Source organism: Bubalus bubalis, chromosome 15, assembly GCF_019923935.1.
Source record: "Bubalus bubalis isolate 160015118507 breed Murrah chromosome 15, NDDB_SH_1, whole genome shotgun sequence".
Lineage (NCBI taxonomy): Eukaryota > Metazoa > Chordata > Mammalia > Artiodactyla > Bovidae > Bubalus > Bubalus bubalis.
This window is the reverse complement of record NC_059171.1, coordinates 45,675,898-45,698,302: the sequence shown is the minus strand read 5'-3', so window position 1 is coordinate 45,698,302 and position 22,405 is coordinate 45,675,898. Positions and strand designations below refer to the sequence as shown.

At 41.9% G+C, this 22,405-nt stretch overlaps 1 protein-coding gene across 3 annotated transcripts in view; it reads right to left on the bottom strand.

The window, feature by feature from the left end:
- Positions 1 to 1,557: 1,557 nt before the first annotated feature.
- Positions 1,558 to 22,405, bottom strand: part of SBSPON (somatomedin B and thrombospondin type 1 domain containing) — a 33,029-nt gene continuing 12,181 nt past the window's right edge. For 2 of the 3 annotated variants that reach the window (XM_025265248.3, XM_025265249.3), the window contains exons 2-5: positions 21,944 to 22,138; positions 10,632 to 10,722; positions 8,816 to 8,992; positions 1,558 to 4,216 (exon numbers count right to left, since the gene is read on the bottom strand). In XM_025265248.3, the coding sequence (XP_025121033.1) occupies positions 4,099 to 4,216; positions 8,816 to 8,992; positions 10,632 to 10,722; positions 21,944 to 22,138 (581 nt within the window). In that variant the 3' untranslated portion in view covers positions 1,558 to 4,098. Of the gene's footprint in view, positions 4,217 to 8,815; positions 8,993 to 10,631; positions 10,723 to 21,909; positions 22,139 to 22,405 lie in introns of all 3 variants that reach the window. The other variant, XM_044928689.1, reaches the window with a different exon arrangement.

Genomic DNA, 22,405 nt, shown 5'->3' with positions numbered 1-22,405 from the left:
AAGACTGCTGTTTCTCATGGGAATTTTTGTTCCTTTGTAGGTAATTTGCTTTTCTTTCTTTGAAAGATTTTATAGTCTTTTCTTTATCCTTGATTTTAAATTTCACAAGTTTGTCTCTAGGGGTGGGGAGTTTTAAAATCCATTTTGTTTGCGCTTGGTAGGACTGCCACACCCCAAGAAGAATGGCCCTACTTCCATCTTCTTTTCTACATGTTTTAAAGGGTATGGTCCCTCTATTCTGGTTTATCCACCCATAGAATGCTATGTGCTTTCAATCTTCAAAAAGTTTCTTCAAAATCTATGAGCTGATTCCATCCCTGCCTTCTCATCTGTGTTATAGACTCTCTGTTACAGACTTTTCCATGAATCCTATAATCTCAATGGGAGTTGAGGAAGAAGATAAACATGTTTATCCATCTGTCACCTTGATCTAGAAGTTTCATTTCCCTTTCCATATATTCATCAGAATATTCAGGTTTTCTAAACCATCTTACACTTATTTGTACAAACCTTCACCAAATAGTCTTAGAGGGCAGAACTAGTTTTATATTACATCATTTTGGTGCATTCCTAGAAGAAATGGTAATTACAATTTTTATGCCAGAGTAGAACTAAACAATTTAAGTTATTGCTATTGCTATGTATGCATAATTTCAACATTCTCAGATAAAAACATCCCAAGAAAAGGAACTCCCTGGTGGTCCAGTGGTTAAGAATAGACCTGCCAATTCAGGGGACATGAGTTTGATCCCTGGTCTGGGAACTAAGATCCCACAGGCTGCAGGGCAACTAAGTCTGTCCGCCACAACTACTGAGCTTGCACACAACTGCTGCTGAAGCCCGCCCACGCCGGAGCCTGTGCTCCACAAGAGAAGCCACTGCGGTTAGAAACCTGCGCCCTGCAACTAGAGAAAGCTGGCACAGAAACAAAGCCAGCGCACACAAAAATAAAGAAAAAACTTTTTTAAATTCCGAGAAAGACCCTAAAAAAAGAACAATGAGATTATAGTTTACCTTGCTCCTTTTTCTACTCTTTTCTTTTCTCATTTCCCCTCCCCCAGCTTTTCTCTACTGAATGATCACCATCTTTCATTCCTTTCCCCTTCTTTCCTGAGTGGGTATATCTACTTTTGTTCAAATTACTTTTCTCATGCACTTTTGAAAATCAGCCTATTAAGTAGTGCTGCTGCTGCTGCTGCTCCTGCTAAGTCGCTTCAGCCGTGTCCGACTCTGTGTGACCCCATAGACGGCAGCCCACCAGGCTCCCCCGTCCCTGGGATTCTCCAGGCAAGAACACTGGAGTGGGTTGCCATTTCCTTCTCCAATGCAGGAAGGTGAAAAGTGAAAGTGAAGTCGCTCAGTCGTCTCCAACTTCTAGCAACCCCATGGACTGCAGCCCACCAGGCTCCTCCATCCATGGGATTTTCCAGGCAAGAGTACTGGAGTGGGGTGCCATTGCCTTCTCCGATTAAGTAGTGCTAGAGCCTGTAAATCATTGTAGAGTGTCATTGGAAAGGACTCCAACTCTAACGTACTCATTAAAAAGGAATACCAAAGAAGTCTTAAATTCCTTGATCTTTATTTCTGAAAATAAAAAATTCGAGCTTCTTCCTTCATCATTTAGACCACATGTTGCAGTTTGTTTCAGTTTTGTACTGTTTCCGTGGGCTTCGCTAGAAGTAATAATAAGCTTTTCAAGATCACTATTTAGTAGTTATGTCTTCCAGCCCTTGAAATTCTTCATAAGAATAAAAATAACAAAAATATGCTTCAATATGAAAGTAATTAATGGTCATGTAGTGAAAGCTAAATATGTAATTTGAAAAAACTGATTTTATACAACTCAAATATGCTGAATGTTATAACATATTGGAACCATAAATACATCATAGCTTTATTGCTGTTAGTCATCATACATATGCCTATCAATTCTATAATGTTTTCTTTTGGCTTTTGTGAAATTTTTTGTTTATTCTCTGACTTGTCCAGAAAACTTGGGTATTTTCTAGCCAAACAAGTAAAGAGCTTTTCAAAATGTGAGCAGAAAGTTTATTTACTGGTATAAAACTTTAAGTAACATTGAAAATTGCCCAGGTATGCCTTAAAAAGTTTTGTTTTACAAATGTTAGAAATGGTCTTGAAATGTTAATACTGAGCTGATAGTTGAAGTTTCTAACTCTGATGAGACTCAAATTTTTATTGTTAATTTATGAAGAATTTAGTTTACCCCAAAACTGTCCTGACATTTAAACAAATACATTCTCAGAATACTGCTACTCTCAGCGTTAAATATTGGGGACTTTTCCATCCCTATTAAACTTGCTATTGTCATTATATCATTACATGATAAGTGCCAACAAATAGGTATTTTAGTAAATCATTTGTTAGTAAATAATATTTTATACATATGAAATCAAAGGAATTTCATATACAGGCACACCTCATTTTATAGTGCTTTGCAGATATTACCTTTTTTTTTTTTTTTTTACAAATTGAAGGTTTGTGGCAACCCTAGATCGAGTAAATCTATTGGCGCCATTTTTCCAATATCATTTGCTCACTTTGTGTGTCTGTGTTACATTTTGGTGATTCTCAGCAGATTTCAAACTTTTTCACCATTATTATTATATTTGTTCAGGTGACCTGTGATCAGTGATCTTTGATGTTACTACTCATTAAAGACTCACATGATGGTTAATAGTTTTGGGCAATAAAGTATTTTTTAATTAAGCTATGTACTTTTTTTTAGACACAATGCTATTGCACACAATAGACTCCAAACATATGGTGTAAACGTAACTTTTTTATGCACTGGGAAACCAAAACTATTTTGTGGCTCGCTTCATTGTGGTGGTCTAGAACCAAACTCAACTATCTCTGAGGTTTACCTGTAGTTTAAATCTCCAGATTCAGTTCTCTGAAGATCTGAATTTAAAATTTGCTTCAGAAATAAAAAGGGCTTTGCTTTTACAGAACAGTCTTTGGCAACATTAGACTCTTCATCGAAGCTAAATTCTGAATGAGAAGCTAAGATTTGGCTCTGTCAGTCCAGATTCTTCAACAAGGCCTTTTGTCTCTGGTTCATTGATTTTCCAATCATACAATAAGGAAACTAATACTTCTGTGTTTGTAGAGGTGGGGTGGGGATGGGGATCATATCATCTGTAATAAGTCTATGCCTTCCATAATCTATGCCTCTACCTTCTACTCCAGACAAAAGAAAACCTGTGCTATATGGGGAAAAAAAAGTAGTAAGTTTACCTCAATTAAGCTTGAAATTGGACTCCAAAATTATTGTAGTCAATTTCAGGCTTTATGCCTTGGAAATAATCTTCAATGCTAATGATGGTAGAATGTTCATAATTAAAGCAATTGTTTCACTTATTGTTGCCAAAATTTCACTTCATGGAAATTAAAACATTTAAAGGAATTGTACTGACCTAGAATGAACATTTGATTGATGCTTTTCAGTTAACAGAAGAAAATTAGTTCTATTAAAAAAAAAAAAAGGTATATTTAGTAGAGCTGTTGGTTTTGCTTACTAAATCTCAAACAACTTGTCCTGTGGAAAATTACTTGTGACAAATTTGCTTGAAATTATTATTGCAGAATTTGTGGAATAATATATGGGAAATGCACGCATGAGTGTACATATATCTGTAGACATTTTTTAAGGCAAGAAGTTTTTAAGAGATTACAGAATAGAAAGAAAGAACCCAAGATTCAAAGCATGAGTACCCTTAAATGACAACTTACCAGTAAGTGAACCAATAAAATGTAGTCATTTTAGTGCAAACAGACTTACTCTGTGTCCAGAGGGCTACCTGTTCAATGGGGAGACTCCAAGTGACAGGCCAAGCTCAGAAAACCACAGGAGACTTTAGAATGGGTCCTCAACATAGTAAAAAGTAAAAATAAAGGCACTGTGTTTCTTAAGAACTGGCCCCCTGAATTTCCTTTCTCTGCTTCAGAATGTGGAAAAGACATACATTTAGGAACTTTAGGCCAAAGAGTTTTCAAAGGATTATGCAGCGTCAAACATGACTTAGTAGTATTTAGCATGTTTACAAACACATTTTGAAATATTTATATCAAGATCTATATAAAAATGAAACTGTGAACAGCTGGACAAGAACACTGTTCTACCCGCCGAACTTTTTTCCAAGTTCCTTGACATCGAGGATTGCCAATTGCTTGCCAATGGAGGGTCTGATTTCTGAAATGATATTTTGAAAATGTGAGTTACACTAAAGCAAACCAAAGATGATTCTAATTTACAGAATTATAAATTAAGTTTTTTTTAAAAAAAAGGTTAACACTTGAAGTTTTGAAGTGCATTACAAATTGAAATTAAAAAACAAACATCATCACAACACAACTGTTTCTTTTCTTTGGGTTCTGTCAAAACAAGTTACCAATTAATCCTTATTCGAGGACCTCCTCCCACCCTGCACATTGAGAACTGTAGTTTGAGGTCACTGCATTCGTGTCTCTCAGTTGCTCTGAGCATATGAAGTGTTGCATAAAGGAAAATGACTTTCTGTTTTGTGTACGGTTTTTTAGTGTATTTTTAACCCTTGCTTGGAAAATCCCATGGACGGAGGAGTCTGTTAAGCTGCAGTCCATGGGGTCGCTAAGAGTCGGACACGACTGAGTGACTTCACTTTGACTTTTCACTTTCATGCATTGGAGAAGGCAATGGCAACCCACTCCAGTGTTCTTGTCTGGAGAATCCCAGGGACGGGGGAGCCTGGTGGGCTGCCGTCTATGGGGTCGCACAGAGTCGGACACAACTGAAGTGACTTAGCATAGCATAGCATTGGAGTATAGTTGCTTTACAGAGTTGTGTTAGTTTCTACTGTGCAGCAAAGTGAATCAGCTGCTGCTGCTACTGCTAAGTTGCTTCAGTCATGTCCGACTCTGTGCGACCCCAGAGATAACAGCCCACCAGGCTCCCCCGTCCCTGGGATTCTCCAGGCAAGAACACTGGAGTGGGTTGCCATTGCCTTCTCCAATGCATGAAAGTGAAAAGTCCAAGTGAAGTCGCTCAGTGGTGTCTGACTCCTAGCGACCCCATGGACTGCAGCCTACCAGGCTCCTCCGTCCATGGGATTTTCCAGGCAAGAGTACTGGAGTTGGGTGCCATTGCCTTCTCCACGTATGCATATATTGGCTCTTTTTTGGATTTCCTTCCCATTTAGGTCACCACTGAGCACTGGGTAGGTTTCCCTGAACTATGCAATAGGTTCTCATTAGTTACCTATTTTATACATAGTACCAATAGTGTACATATGTAGATCCCAATCTCCCCAGTTCATCCCATCTCCCATGGTTTCCCACACTGGCATCCAGATGTTTGTTCCCTATGTCTGTGTCTCTATTTCTGTTTTACAAATAAGATCATCTATGCCATTTTTCTAAATCCGACATATATGCATTAATACATGATATTTGTTTTTCTCTTTCTGACTTCACTCTGTATGACAGTCAGTTCCTAGGTCCACCCACATCTCTACAAATGACCAAATTTCCTTCCTTTTTCTGGCTGAGTAATATTCCACTGTATGCATGTAATGCACCTCTGTCCTTTCCTCTGTTGATGGTCATTTGGGTTGTCTCCGTGTCCTGACTATTTACATAGTGCTGCGATGAATGTTGGAGTGATGTGTTTTTCTGAACTATGGTTTTCTCTGGGTATATGCCCAGTAGTGGGATTGCTGGGTACTGTTTTGTGTACATTTAAATTAGAGGGGACTGAACCAAATGATTCCTTGTAATCCTTTCCAACTCTTTGATCCCATAATGAAAAACGTGAGCAGTGAAAAGAAAAAAGCCCTGTTATTGAAATTATTATTTTTTAAGTCACTGGAACTTCAGCCAGGGTTGAAGGTGCTTTATGGGTACATATTAAATTATAATATTCATTTTAAAGTCAAAATATGGATGAGGTATTCAGGAAAATATTAAGTCTACATATTAAGTTTCTGTTTCATGTGAATTCTTTACCCACTTTACTCTTTGTATGCATACTCAATATAGAGGCTGTTGGACACAAGAGACTAATAAACATAAATTCAAGTTATTAAATATTAAAATATGCTCTGGGAATAATGATTAACTAGAAAGGGCCACATTTTTCTTTCTAATCTATATTTTTACCAATTCCATCTGACATTTTTAAAAGCCATAAACCATACATCACCAATTCTACCTGTCTCTTAGTTATGAATAATGTTACTGGATTTAACTGGTAGATAAGTACAGGACTGGAATGGGTTTTTAGAAAGGTAAGATGTTTTCAAGGGTCAATTCTTTTGGACAATCTAGATTTCTGTAGATTTATGCAATATTATAATTTACAAGAAACATATTTGGCCATCCAGGCGACTAAACTATATTTCTCGTATGTATTTGGTTTTTGTCCAGTTGCTAACTGACAGTCCCCAAAGCCACTGGAATTTCTTACATGTTGAGAGTGATAAAGGCGTCTTTTTATGTGAGTAGGCAGAGTTTTGGAAGCACCTGAAGTTGGGAGTTGGTTGCCAAGAGAATTAACCAGGTGGTTAGCAGGTTGGAATTCATGGCTCCACACCCCCAACCCCAAGGTCCAGGGATGGGAGAAGGGCTGGAAGTTGAATCAGTCAGTAGCCAATGACTTAATCAATGACACCTCCATAGTGAGACATTCAGGAAAGCCAAAAGGACAGGGTTTAGAGGGTGTCTAGGTGAGTGAACACATGGAGAGGTGGGGAGAATGACACCCCTCCCCATACTTCTTCCCTGTCTTGCATTGGGCTGTTACTGAATTACATCCTTTTACAATAAACTGGTCATCTAATCAGGCTTCCCAGGTGGCACTAGTGATAAAGAACTGGCGTGCCAATGCACGCCATAAGAGACACGAGTTTGACCCCTGGGTCGGGAAGACCCCCTGGAGGAGGGCATGGCAACCCACTTCAGCAATAGTCTTGCCTGGAGCATCCCATGGACAGAAGAGCCTGGTCAGTTACAGTCCACAGGGTTTCAAAGAGTCAGACACGACTGAAGTGACATAGCACACACACATGCACGGTCATCTGGTCAGTCAGTGTGTCTCTGAGTTCTGTGAGCCACTCTAGCAAATTAATCAGACCTGAGGAAGAGATCATGGAATCTCTGATGTATAGCCAGTCAGTCAGAAGCACAGGTTAACAGGTAACACAGCCTGAGCTGGAAACTGGTATTTGAAGGGGGTGGCAGGAGGGAGCAGTCTTGTAGGACTGATATTAAGTTAGAATTAAGTGTCAGAATTAAGTTAAATTGTTGGATGCCAACCTGGTGTCCCATGAATTGCTTCATGTTGTGTGAGGAATCCCACCCCACCCCATATTAAAATGGAGTGCTTAGAACATCAAAAGAGTTTATGATCCTGCAAAACTAGGCCCACCAATACTATCTTAGTCATGACTGTGACTGCCCCACTGAGCAGTGGTTCTGAAATTTTGCTGTGGGTATGAATCATCTGGACAGGGTTCAGCAAACTGCGACCCATGGGCCGAATCCAGCCCACCCACCCCTTGTGTAGTCTACAGGTTAAGAATGATTACTACACATGATCCAGAAATTCTACTCCTGTATATATACATATATCCAAAGAAAATGAAAAGAGTAATTCAAAAACATACAGGCACCCCAGTGTTCATAGCAGCATTACTTACAATAGCCAAGACATGAAAGCATAAAAGTGTTTACCAATGGTTGAATGAATAAAGAATATGTGGTATACTCAGACATAAAAGAAATGAAATCCTGCCAGTTGCAACAACATGGGTGGACCGGCAGGGGATTATGCTTGGTGAAATAAGTCAGATAGTGAAAGACAAATACTGTGTATTATCATTTGTATGTGGATTCTGCAAATCAAAACAAACTAGTGAAAATAACAAAGAAACAGACTCACAGATATAGAGAACAAACTAGTGGTTACCAGTGGGAGAGGGAAGGGTAAGGGACAGCTAGGGTTGGGGGTTAAGAGGCACAAACTACTCTGTATACAATAAACAAGCCACAAGAATACAGCACAGAGAATACAGCCAATATTTTATAATAACCATAAATGGAGTATAAGCTATAAAATTTTTCAATTGCTATGTTGTACACCTGAACCTGTGGCTCAGCTGGTAAAGAATCTGCCTGCAATTAGGGAGACCTGGGTTCAATCCCTGGGTTGGGAAGATCCCCTGGAGAAGGAAAAGGCTACCCTAGTATTCTGGCCTGGAGAATTCCATGGACTGTATAAATCCATGGGGTCGCAAAGAGTTGGACACGACTAACCGACTTTTACCTCACTTCACTTTCACACCTGAACCTAATATAATATTGTAAATCAACTCTACCTCGACTTTTAAAAAATAGTAATAAAAATAATGATTTTTATGTTTTTAAAGAACTGAAAGCAATTCATAGATTATTTCATGATACATACAAATTCTATAAAATTGAAGTTTTAGTGTCCATTAATACAGTATTACTAGAACAAAGATAAGCTCATCTGTTTGCATAGCGTCTATGGCTGCTTTGGAGGCAGGTCTCTGATGGTCCCTTGAGACCTTGGTCTGAGCCCCAATATCCAAATTCACCCACACCTCTCTGGTACAGAGCCTCTAAGTCCTAGAGTATGAACTGGGTCCTGGACTCTGGAACGGCCAAATGGAAGTTTCTCCCCACTGTTGTGACTCCCCAAATCGAATACTGGTCTGCTGTGCATGACATGAAAAGGACTTGTCTCCCCAGATGACGGCCAAGAGAAATCCTCCAACCAGTTTCTCTGCCTTACCCGTCAGAGTCCAAGCCATCGCCAGAACAACGAAGGCTCACAGAGTTCATAGCTGGAGGCTGACAGTCCACACACACTGTGTAGCCCTCTCGGAGATATTGCATCCATCGGGTCAGGGGGCGATTTTCCATGGCACAGTGGTGAGTCAATGACTCTGTCTTGAACTCCATACAGTATCTAGAACAAACAAAAAAAAAGAGCAATTTCACTTGCTGTAATTGTAATGATTGGATGAGCCAAAAGGTTCATTCGCATGTTCCCATACCACTTTATGAAAATATCCAAACGAACTTTTTGGTCAACAAGAACAACAAGAAGTGCCCTGATGTTGCAGAAAGTCTTAGGAAGGCTGGAACCCCCTGAGGACGCCTGACAGCCCGGAGAAGGTAGGGTGTTGCCTTGTCACAGGTCACAGAAGGCCTGGTCAAGCTTCTCACTCGCTGAACTCTTGACATCTGACAACTGAACCTTTTTGCTGTTTTTCAATCCATGGTTGAATTATTTGGTCAACACCATACTGCACAAATTTTATCTCGTGTCCTATCTAGTTTGACCCGTGAAATTATGTCTCAAAACACATTTCAGTAGGAAAACTGCCCTTGATAACTTTGAGGAGATTTTAATGAATTACAGAAATTGAACAAGAACTTGCTTGAGTCTGAGAACATGTGAGCCCCAGGAAGGCTGGTCCCGGATGTCCAGGCCAGCACCTCACCAACATTCCCGGGACCTTCCCTATACCCGCTCTCCCGGCTCACCTACATAATCTGGGGCAATGAGATGAGTTTTGACTCAGAGTCAAGCATCAGAGTTATACTGGACATCACAGAGGAAAGGACACGGGAAGCTGAGACATGCTTTTCTGTAACAGACTAGAGTCACCTTACACTGAGCTGTGGAAAACTCTAACATTATATTATGTGACTAGACCCTGAAGGCCCCAGGGGTGCATTCAGACATGGATGAATATTTCAGAGTTTTGTACTTAAAAGCAACACAATTTTACAATTCTTCAGGGAAACAAAACAACACGGCATTTTAGGTTCTAACTACGCTAAAATGGGCTCTTGTGTTTTAATCCATATAATTATGAACTGTAATAAGTTAGATGGAAAGTGTTTAGAGAGACTGTTTCAAAGAAGATCTTTAACAATGGTAGGTTAAGTTTATTTGGTACCTTAAGGTACTAAGGTAGGAAATCTATGATGCAGCTTCAGTCAGCTTCAGACAGCTTAACCCTGACATTTTTTCAAGGATATTTGCTCATTAAATTCTCATAGCAACCCCATGCGGTAGGAATCAATATTCTCATTTTATAAGAAGGAAAAATTGAGGCGCAGTAAGAGGTGGTGTGGGGATTTGAACATGCAGCCGTCTGGTGTCCCTATTCTAACAGCAGAAGAGTGGGCTTCTAATGAGCATGGAGGTTTCTTCTGAGCCATTAGGTCTTGATAGAAAGGCTCAGACCTCAGATGGGGGCCATGTTCAAATTCACAAACAGAGGTGGTGCTGGAGTCCACGGTTCCATAAAGACTATAAGCTGAGCATCCTTAGTGTGAATGACAAATACACCATCTCATTTCTATACAGCATGTTTCTTCTTAGGGATCAGAGACAAAATATTTCTAGCCCCTTCCACCAAAAAATACAGGGAAGGGGCAAGTATTTCCCAGCTCTGGGATAAAGAGCCACATTTTATTTGTTCAAAGTACATGAACAATAACAGAAGAAACTCCACCCCAACAAGTTACCTTCGTGAGCTGACTTGACCATCTGACTGGAAAAAACACGTGAAAAACAAATAATACCAAATTACCCAGCGTCCTCTGTGTTTGTGGTCCAGTGTGGGGAGACCGCCTGTCTTGTTCGCTCCTTGTTGAACGCAGAGGTAGTTATAAAGGCAGGGACTGGAAAAGGAGAATGACCTTGAACACGTGCAGCTTGAAGTCTCCAGAGCAACTGTTCCCAAACTTGGTTTCAAACCCATCCAAAGCCCTTCAGTCCTAGACAGTTAAGGACTTAGGGAAGGTCATGGACACACGGCTATATTAAAAATGGATAACCAACACGGACCTACCATAGAGCACAGGGAACTCTGCTCAATGTTGTGTGCCAACCTGGATGGGACGGGGAGTTTGGGGGAGAATGGATTCATGTATATGTATGGCTGAGTCCCTTTATTGTCCACCTGAAACTATAACAACATTGTTTACAGGCTATACCCCAATACAAAATGTTTGGGGTGTTAAAAAAATAAATAAATCCCTCTACCCCTAAATCTATGGGACACCACCAAGGAGTGAAGGAGGTGAAGCCAGAGACCCCAGAACCAAATTCCATAACGCCTCATGCAGCACAGTTGGGCAGGGAGGGGCACGCTTGTCTGCAGTGATCTCACCATGTGCAAAGGAAAGCTGGGGGCCAGGGGGTGAGGGGAGGCGTGGGGGCAGCAAGCAGAGGGAATAATAAAAAGATGGGTGGGGTAGGGGGAACCAAGGGAAAAAAGTAAGGTAATAGAGAAAGAGAGATTTGTGTTTTTTTAATGAAAAGAAGAGAAACAGGGAAGAAAAGTGAAAAGTAGAAAGAATAAAGTAAGAGAGAGAAAAGGAACAAAGGCGAGAGGAAGAAGACAAGAGAGAAAGTGGAGTAGAAGGAGAAAAAAAGAAAAAGGCAACCAGAGAGACTAAATGAGAAAGGGGAAAACAGGAACGGCAAAGGAGGGAAGCGTGAATGCTCCCAGGTTTTCTGATAACCACAGCCTGGAAGCTTCGCCACCAACCACACAGCCCAGGGTGTGACCATCAGGTGCTGGCCAGCACAGTGCTGTCCCCACTCCAACTTCAGGGAAGGAAGGTCTTGAAGGGTCTCTCCTCCTCACCCCACCCCCCAACACCCTCACTTCTGATACTCTGGGTCAGAGAAAAAAAAAAAAAAAAAAACGGCCAGAAACCCTTTCCTTCCACCTCTTCCCTCTTATTTTGTCTTCCTCCTATTTCATCTCTAACTCTGGGGTGGGGGCATCTGTTGCTCTGTGTAGCCCCTGGGGACGATCTCTTGATTCCATCCTGCTGTCAATTCAAGGAAGACAGGGTTTTGCCTTGATCATCATGGTAGCCCTCACATATTCACGTGCTCAACAAATATGTGTTCAAGGAATGAATGGGTCGATGAATGAATGAGTAAATGAAGTCATGAAACTGCCATGAGGTTCACAGGTCCTATTTGCCTGAGGTCTTCTGTTCCTATACTGAATCTTGCAGCTGAGAAAGCTCTACTATTCTTCTGACCTCTTATTTCAGAAATTGGACCATTCTGGGAAGAGGAGATACCAACTGAGATTGGCTTGTGAGATGCCCAAGTCATCAACAAGAGCACAAGGGCATGGGGGAACCAGCAGCAAAACAGATGCTTCAAGCCTATATGTTCATCTTGCTAAGTTCCTTCCGGCCACGAGGTGGCAGCCTGAATTCTTTAGATTTTCTGAATGAGATGTCATTTTTCTATTACATGGAAACATAAGACAGGCATAGCCACTTGGTCCTAAGAGTTGTAGGCACATTCGTGTCCCATGTGTCTGGGCACCTAATCTCTTGTCTGAACACTACCCACATCTTGTGTAAGCTCTAGACACCCAGCTGAGTGGCTCTTTCTTGCTGTGATAGCATGTTTGTTTTCCGAAGAGAACATGTCATTCTTTCTAAATGTGACCGTAGCTTTGGAACTTCCAAAATTCACGGACAGAATCAAAAAGGAGAAGTGAATGCATGTACGTCAGGATCCTTCTGTTTCTCTTAGACCTAATTATCAGAAACAAACATCGAAAGGGTTTTCATTTTCTCATGGACTGTTTTCATTTCTGTTCTTTTGACACACATATGGACTTATTCACTAAGTAAAGAATACACTTACTGCTAAATCCTTGTAGCATCCTACCAGTCAAACTATAACATTTTCAGAATATGTTTCTTTAGTTCAAAACATTTACCTGAGCTCCTAATTTGTATTGGGCATGTTATTACAGAAGTTCAAAGGCAATGCACTTAATATATAGCTCAAGGGAAAAACACTTGGTTAGGAAGTAGAGGGTAAGTGTAGGACTATAGTCTCTCATATAAAATCCAAAGAACAAGTTCTGAGATAATAAAACTAACAGCTACCAGTGATGCACTTCTGAGTAAGTGTTTTTCATGCATTCAATTCAGTTCAGTTCAGTCGCTCAGTCATGACTGAGCTCTGACTCTTTGCGACCCCATGGACTGCAGCACGCCAGGCCTCCCTGTCCATCACCAACTCCTAGAGTCAACTCAAACTCATGTCCATTGAGTCAGTGATGACATTCAGCCATCTCATCCTCTGTCGTCATCTCATCCTCTGTCGTCCCCTTCTCCTCTCACCTTCAATCTTTCCCAACATCAGGGTCTTTTCCAGTGAGTCAGTTCTTCGCACCAGGTGGAAAAGTATTGGAGCTTCAGCTTCAGCATCAGTCCGTCCAATGAATATTCAAGACTGATTTCCTTTAGGATGGACTGGTTGGATCTCCTTGCAGTCCAAGGGACTCTCAAGAGTCTTCTCTAACACCACAGTTCAAAAGCATCAATTCTTTGGTGATCAGCTTTCTTTATAGTCCAGCTCTCACATCCATACATGACTACTGGAAAAACCATAGCTTTGACTAGATGGACTTTTGTTGGCAAAGTAATGTCTCTGCTTTTTAACATGCTGTCTAGGTTGGTCATAACTATTCTTCCAAGGAGCAAGAGTCTTTTAATTTCATGGCTGCAGTCACCATCTGCAGTGATTTTGGAGCCCCCCAAAATAAAGTCTCTCGCTGTTTCCATTGTTTCCCCATCTATTTGCCATGAAGTGATGGGACCAGATGCCATCATCTTCGTTTTCTGAATGTTAAGTTTTAAGCCAACTTTTTCTCTATCCTCTTTCACTTTCATCAAGGAGCTCTTTAGTTCTTCTTCGCTTTCTACCATAAGGGTGGTGTCATCTGCATATCTGAGGCTATTGATATTTGTCCTGGCAATCTTGATTCCAGCTTGTGTTTCATCCAGCCCAGTGTTTCTCATGATGTACTCTGCATATAAGTTAAATAAGCAGGGTAATAATATACAGCCTTGACGTACTCCTTTCCTGATTTGGAACCAGTCTGTTGTTCCATGTCCAGTTCTGTTGCTTCCTGACCTGCATACAGATTTCTCAAGAGGCAGGTCAGGTGGTCTGGTGTTCCCATCTCTTTAGTCAGTTAATTTTCACAACCATCCTTTGAGATAGGTCCAATTATTTCCCCATTTCACAGATGAGGAAACTGTGGTCCAGAGAGCATAAGAAACATGTTCAACACTCAAAAGTGTGGCAGTCTGACTCTATTACAACACAGATGACAAAGTTTCACTAGTTTATTAATATTAATGTTTCAATATGGCAGCACATTACTGATAAATTGCTTAAATTTGGTTCCATTTTCCCTTTTTGTCCCTTTGTGAAGTGAGAGCAGAGACAGGAAAGGGGGGAAAGGTTAGCCCTGACACTCTGAGCCCCCTCAGGCTGGGGGATGGGCGGGAGGTGTGGCTCAGGGGTGAGGGAGGGCCTGGGGCAGGAGGGCACCTTGTATATTTGCAAAGTGCTTTCATAGTCTACATCACCGATCTTCACCAAAGCTCTGTCTAGACAGAGGTTTTCTCATCAGAAAACAGGCTCATGGAAGTTAAGGGAAAATAAACAGTAAATGACCAAGCAGGCGCCCCAGTACAGACAATCAAGTCTGATTTTTAAGACCTACTATTCAAAAGCAGAGACATCACTCTGTAGACAAAGGTCCATACAGTCAAAGCTATGATTTTTCCAGTAGTCATGTATGGATGTGAGAGTTGGACCGTAAAGAAGGCTGAGCGCCAAAGAATTGATGTTTTTGAACTGTGGTGCTGGAGAAGGCTCTTGAGAGTCCCTTGGACTGCAGGGACTCTCAACCAGTCCATCCTAAAGGAAATCAGTCCTGAATATTCATTGGAAGGACTGATGCTGAAGCTGAAGCTCTAATACTTTGGCCACCTGATGCGAATAACTGACTCATTGGAAAAGACTCTGATGTTGGGAAAGATTGAGGGCAGGAGGAGAAGGGGGCAGCAGAGGTTAAGACAGTCAGATAGCATCACTGACTCACTGGACACAAATTTCAGCAAACTCCAGGAGATAGTGGAGGACAGAGGAGTCTGGTGTGTAGCAGTCCATGGGGTTGCAAAGACTGGGACATGACTTAGCAACTGAACAACTGTGACAATTCAAACTCAGTGTTGAGTCTCTGTGGTTAAGACCAATCATAGAATTAAGCAGGTAACCCTGGACCTTGTCTCCTCTGTGTCCTGGCCCCTCCAGCCCAAGCTTGGTTGGATGGCACATTCTACTAAGGAGGTGTCCTTCCCTTTGGCATGAGTCTAAAGTAAACAAGCCAAGAGCCAGATCACCTAGAGGACTCTGAGCTAGCTCCATTTCTTAACATTCCCCACAAATTTAATTTTTCACTATGAGCAGTAGGTAGTTTAGAAATTATTTTTGCCTCCAGTCTCCCTTCTGCTTCTGTCTGGCAGCACATAGCTGGTGCTCCAGGACAAAAGCTTTCAATAAATGCCCATTCCCCTGCCTCTCCCCTTCCTGGCAACAATATTCAATGTAATAGATTCTTTGTTAACAGTCTATTTGCCAACTTTTCTGGCATCCCATCAACCTACCATTATTTGCTTTTAGAGCAACTTCCACTTCTAAGAGTGGCCCCACGTACTTACTTTGAACATGAAAGTAAATTACATTTGCTTTGAGAATTTCATAAAGCCCTCTGACACAACAGGGTGTCACAAAAGCAGGCTTAGAACCACTAGTCTATAGATATGGTGTCAAAGAGAATGGAATGAAAATTTGACAAATAACGCCAGCCTAGAATCATACGGTTCATAATAATGCACGGTGATCTTGCAGAAGGAAAACCCATATGAACAATAGTCAGTATGGGCAACAAACACATAATATATGCTTCTGGATTCACTTTTATGGTAAAAAATATACTCACGATACACATTAAATGAAACTGGAAGAGGGCAAAGGCTGTGTGTGAGGTTAGTCACTAAGTTGTGTTCACTGCTTTTGCAACCCCATGGACTACAGTCCACCAGACTCTTCTGCCCATGGGATTTCCCAAGCAAGAATACTGGAGTGGGTTGCCATTTCCTTCTCCAGGGAATCCTCCCAACCCAGGGATCGAACTCGTGTCTCCTGCCTTGGCAGGCAGATTCTTTGCTGCTGAGCCACCAATGGCTACTTGATCATTAATTAGAGTGTCTTCATGATTGTATTTTATTCACTGGCCTTGCATGGCCTTTATATTTCTACTTAGTTATCAGACTCTGTAATTGTGATTTTAAAATATTGGATTGGCCAAAAAGTTTGTTTAGGTTTTTCTGTTGGATATCATGGGAAAAACCTGAATGAACTTTTTGGCCAACCCAATATAATAATAATATATCAATATTATTAACATTTGTATAGTATTAACATTTCTATATTATTAACATTCATATTATAATATATTAATATCAATTGAACATTCATATTGATATTGTAAATTCATTGATTTACATTATCAATATTAATTTTCAATATATTTATAATCATAACAACTAATGATAATGCTTAAAAGCAAAACACTATTAAGGGGGGGAACTCATAAGATTTAGGGCAATGAGATCACCTGTCATGCTGTTACCTCACTGAGCTCCAATGCCCTCATGTGTAAACCCAGAGAGATGACATTGTTCTATATCCATCAGTTCAGTTCAGTTCAGTTCAGTCGCTCAGTCGTGTCTGACTCTTTGCAACCCCATGAACTGCAGCACCCCAGGCCTCCCTGTCCATCACAGGCAAAATAATGCCTCCCTCAAGACGTCCATGTCCAAATCCCCAGAAGCTGTGAATATGTTATGTTACATGGCAAAGAGAAATTAAAGATGTTACTCGATTGAACTTAAAATAGGGTGATTATTCTGGATTATCCAGATGGGTTGAATGTAAGCACAATGGTCCTTCGAAGAGTTAGAGGAAGATGTTATGACTGAAGACAAGCACAGAAAGATGCTATGATCTGGCTGGGAAGGCGGAGGAAGGGGACCATGAGAAAAGGAAGCCTCTGATATGGTGGAAAATGCAAAGAAACGGATTCTCCCTCAGAGCCATCAGAAAGGAATTCAGCCCTGTTGACAACCTTGGTTTAAGTTCAGTAAGACCTGTGTCTGACTTCTGACTACAGAACTGTGTGATGATACATTTGTGTTGTTTAAGTCACTAAGTTTGTGGTAATGTACTGCCTCCAGCTTTCTGAGGTATTGACAAAAGCTAACACAATCCTAAAGGAAATCAACCCGGAATGTTCATTGGAAGGACCAATACCGAAGCTTCAGTAATTTGACCACCTGATGCAAAGAACCAACTCCTTGAAAGAGACCCTGATGCTAGGAAAGACTGAGGGCAGGAGAAGGAGGTGACAGAGGATGAGATGGTGGATGATATCACCAACCCGATGGACTTGAGTTTAAGCAAGCTCCAGGAGACTGTGAAGGACAGGGAAGCCTAGTGTGCTGCAGTTCATGGGATCAAAAAGAGCCAGACACAACTCAGCAACCGAACAACAATAATATAACACCAAGCATGTTTTTCTCTAAAAGGTGTTTTCCTGTGAGTGAATCTCTTGATTTTAGTGTTTTCTGCATTTTGGTAGGCTGTTTCACAGTTTATCAAGTCCTTGTTCCAAGAGGATTAAAATATTATTTCACTGCTTCCTGAAATAATAAAGATCAGAGTGAAAATAAACACAGACTAAAAAATTAGTAGAATATACCCATGAGATGAAGGGCTGGTTTCCTGAAAAGACAGACCAAATAGACAAACTTTAGCTAGACTCACCAAGAAAGAGGCGATTCCAATAGGTTAAATTAGAAATGAAAAAGGAGAAGTTACAACTAATACCACAGAAATATAAAGGATCGTAAGATACTATTACAGATAACTATACATCAACAAATTAGACACATAAATTCATACAAGACTGAATTATGAAGAAACAGAAAATCTGAATAGGCTGACTACTAATAGGGAAATTGAAACAGAAATGAAAACACAAAACTCCAAAAAAACAAAAGCCCAGGCCTAGATGGCTTTACTGGAAAATTCCACAAAACATAAAAAAAAATATTTAATATCCTTCTCAAACGTTTCCTAAAAATCAAAGAGGAGGAAAATTTTACAAACAAATTTTATGAAGCCTGCATTACCCTGATACCAAAACCTGACAAGTACACTACAAAAAAAGAAAATTACAGGCCAATATCCTTGATGAACATAGATGCAAAAATCTTCAGTAAAACATTAACAAACTGAATTTAATTATACAGTAAAAGGATCATACACCATGATCAAGCGGGATTTATTCCAGGGGTGCAAGGATGGTTTCATTGATTCTGCAAATCAACCAATGTGAGACATTCACAAAATGAAGGATAAAAACCATATGATCATCTCAATAGATGTGCAAAAACACTTGAAAAAATTCAAAATCCATTTATGATGTTGATATCAACAAATTGGATACAGTAGGAATGTACCTCAACATATAAAGGCCATAAGGGCTTCCCTGGTAGCTAAGAGGTTGAAGCGTCTGCCTGCAATGCAGGAGACCAGGGTTCAATCCTTGGGTTGGGAAGATCCCCTGGAGAAGGAAATTGCAACCCACTCCAGTATTCTTGCCTGGAGAATCCCATGGATGGAGGAGCCTTGTAGGTTACAGTCCACGGGGTCACAAAGAGTCATACACGACTGAGCGACTTTTCTTTTCTTTCTTTATGACAAGCCCACAGCTAACACACTCAACAGTGAAAAGCTGAAAACTTTTCTTCTAAGAGAAGAGTAAGACAAGGATGCCCACTCTTGCCACTTTTATTCAACAAAGTATTGGAAGTCATAGTCCCAGCAATGAGTCAAGAAAAAATTTTTAAAAATACATTCAAGTCGAAAAGGAAGTAATAACACTGATACTATTTGCAAATGACATGATACTATTAATACATAGAGAACCTTGAAGACTCCACCAAAAAAAAAAAAAAAAAAAAACTGTTCGAACTAATGAATTCAATAAAGTTTTAAGATACAAAGTCAATACACAGGAACTTCCCTGGTAGCTCAGCAGTAGAGAACCTGCCTGCCAATGCAGAAGACACAGGTTCCCCTGATCTGAGAACATCCCACATGGTGTGGGGCGATTAAGCCTGTGTGCCAAAACTGTTGAGCCTGTGCTCCAGAGCCTGGGAGCCAGAACTACTGAGCCCACGTGATGCAACTCCTGAAGCCCACGAGCCCTAGAGCCCATGCTTGGCAGCAAGAGAAGCCACCACAACGAGAAGCCCACAAATCACAACTAGAGCAGCCCCTGCTTGAAGTAACTAGAAAAAAAGCCCACACAGCAATGGAGACCCAGTACAACCCAAAAAATTCAATACTCAAAAATACATTGTGGCTAGTAACAAACTATGAGAAAGAGGAATTAACATAACAATCTCATTTACAATTGCCTCAAAAAGAACATAATGCCTAAGAATAAATTGAATCAAGGAAGTGAAAGACTTGTACTCTGAGAACTATAAGACCCTGATGAAGGAAACTGAAGACAATACAAAAGGATGGAAGGATACTCATTATCATCCTGCTATGAAGAGACCCGGGCCTGGGAAGGGGGCTGAGCACCCTGGTGCCACACTGAAGGGTCAGCCTGTGCTGCAGGAATACATTCTAGCAGCCCATCCCTGTAACTAAGTGGTGCCATTGTTTTTTCTAACGGATCCAGCTGCCAGTGCAGGGAACATGGGTTTGATCCCCAGTCCGGGAAGATTCCACATGCCACAGAGCAACTAAGCCTATGTGCCATAAGCACTGAGCCTGCACCCTAGGGCCCACGCTTCACAACTAGAGAGTAGCCCCCACTCTCTGCAACTAGAGAAGCCTGAGCACAGCCAAAAATGAACAAAATGAGACAAAACCCTACTGGCACTAAACTAAAATTTTTATGCACTCGATTGTTTTTAAAATAGCCAAACAAGCAGACTTTTAGCCATTTAGATCCTAATTTTACATATCCTGTGAAATATACCCAATGTCTGCTGGCCATTGATTAGGTAAATCTTTATGGTTGCAAGACCCCAAGCCCCCATAACACCTGCCCTATGAAGCCCTTTCACCCAGGGACTCCAAACCATGCTACTTAGTTGATATCAACTGGATGCACAAGCTCCTGGCAGACTCTTCTGTTTCCCTCTGGATGGTGGTCGCCATAGTGCAACCTTTGATCATCCTCTCTCACACGGCCTGTAAGGTCATTGTGTGTTACTACTGTGTCTTGCGGTCATGAGTTTTTCCTAGACTGGTCCCCAGATCCTCAACCCCCACCCCCCAACCTGAGTGTCTGACTCACCACGCTGTTCTCTCTACCTGGATGGCTCTGCATTTTTCAGCCTCATCATATTCTCAGGGAAGTCCCTCCCCTCCTAGCCTCTGTGGATCCCCTCCTCCACCAAGGAATCTATTTACAACACACATGGGACCTCCTTGTTGGCTCAGATGGTATTTACAACACACGCTCACAAGTCACTACACCTCTCCCTTGTTCCATACATGATATCCTATGCTTGCAGTGCTTAGTCACTCAGTCGCATCCAAATCTTTGTGATTCCATGGACTATAGCCTGCCAGGCTTCTCTGTCCATGGGATTCTCCAGGCAAGAATACTGGAGTGGGTTGCCATTTTCCTCCTCCAGGGTATCTTACCGATCCAGGGATGGAACCCGCATGTCCTGTGTCTCCTGCATTACAGGCAGATTCTTTACCCACTGAGCCAACAGGCAAGCCCTTGTTCCATACCCCATTGGATTTACCACTGAATTACCATTGCAGTGGTAATTCTCTAGGACTAGTTTCCTAGGATGATCTGCTTATCATCTTCCCCTCCCGCTAGACTGTGATCTACCAGACAGTAGGTTCCACAGCAACTTTTCTCCCCACTGTAATTGGCACCCAGCCCAGTGCCTGGCATCCAGGAGACTCTCAATAAACACTTGTGTGTGGAAAGAACAAAGGAGCAAAACAACTCGGAGGATCACGTTGACATAGAATTTTCCAGGTTCCTATGAAAAAAAATCTCTGCTACCCTGAGAAGTCAGTGTTTTGCTCTATCAGATTCAACCCCTATCAACACACCAGTTTTGGCCTTTTTGTTTATTTCTTTGTGAGTTTCCTATGGCTCCCAACTCATGAAGGAACTGACTCTGGGTCTCCTGGGCCAGCCCACAAGCAAAACAATCTTGCCAAATCAAAAATCTCATCACATCAGCCCCAACCCAGTTGGTCTGGGAGGAGAAACAGGTTTTTTAAGAGAATCATTTTATCATGCTTTAGGAATTTGTTGAGCTTCCCAGGTGGCTCAGTGGTAAAGAATTCGAGGGCAATGCAAGAGATACAGGTTCCATCCCTGGCTCAGGAAGATCCCCTGGAGGAGGGCATGACAACCTACTCCAGTATTCTTGCCTGGAGAATCCCATGGACAGGGGAGCCTGAGGGGCTACAGTCCATGTGGTCACAAAGAGTCAGACACGACTGAGCAACTAAACAACAACAACAGGAATTTCTAATTTTTCTATTATTTTCACAGGTATGCAAGTGTCCCTGATTAAACAGGGATGGCGGTGAAAGGTGAAATCCAGTTATCCTTACTGGACGCATCTTATCCTGTGTGAAATAGCCTCATCCTACCTTAAGTCCTTTGTGGTCAGCTTGATAGAGTTTGCTAAACACCACAGTGTATGTCCCTTACAGCTGGCGCCTGCAGCATGGGAGGGGCCCACCTACAAGCTATAAATGGGAAGGGCTGGCTCGGGTTTTGGGGAGGGCTTTAGTGCAGCTGATGGATAAAGGCATTATCTAACACTTTCTGAGCTTCCTATCTCCTCTGCACAGCCTGGCCCACCCCGCTCCCTGCAGTGCTTGCATTGGATGCTCACCACCCAGGGACAGCAATTAAGGAAAGCGCAGTACCGAAGGCATGCCCGCAGTCCTGGCCCTGCGGCGTCGCGTACTCCAGGCAGCCGGCTCTCTCCTCCAGGGCCGGGCAGGGCTCGCCGCCGTTCTGAGGCTCCTGCTGCACCGCGCGCCTCCGCACGCGCGCCGTGGGCCGACACTGGCCGGCACAACCGCTCCAGGGGCTCCACTCCCCAACGATGCACGGGCGAGCTGAAAAACAGCACGACGGGGACGCACACCTGAGCACAGCCAGCGCCTGCCAGGCCGTTCCCGCCAAGACATACGGTCAAGTTCAGGCTGTGCACACATCGTGCAGGGACCCGCGGTGGATTAGGAGGAACGCACAAGGTTGACACTGACGCCACCCGCCCTGATGGTGAACTGATAAATGGGTATCCCTTAGAGGCGGGCGGATGTTCCCGGATCATGAAGGTGGGTCTGAGCCAGGACCCACCCGAGTAAGAGACTGATGCCTTC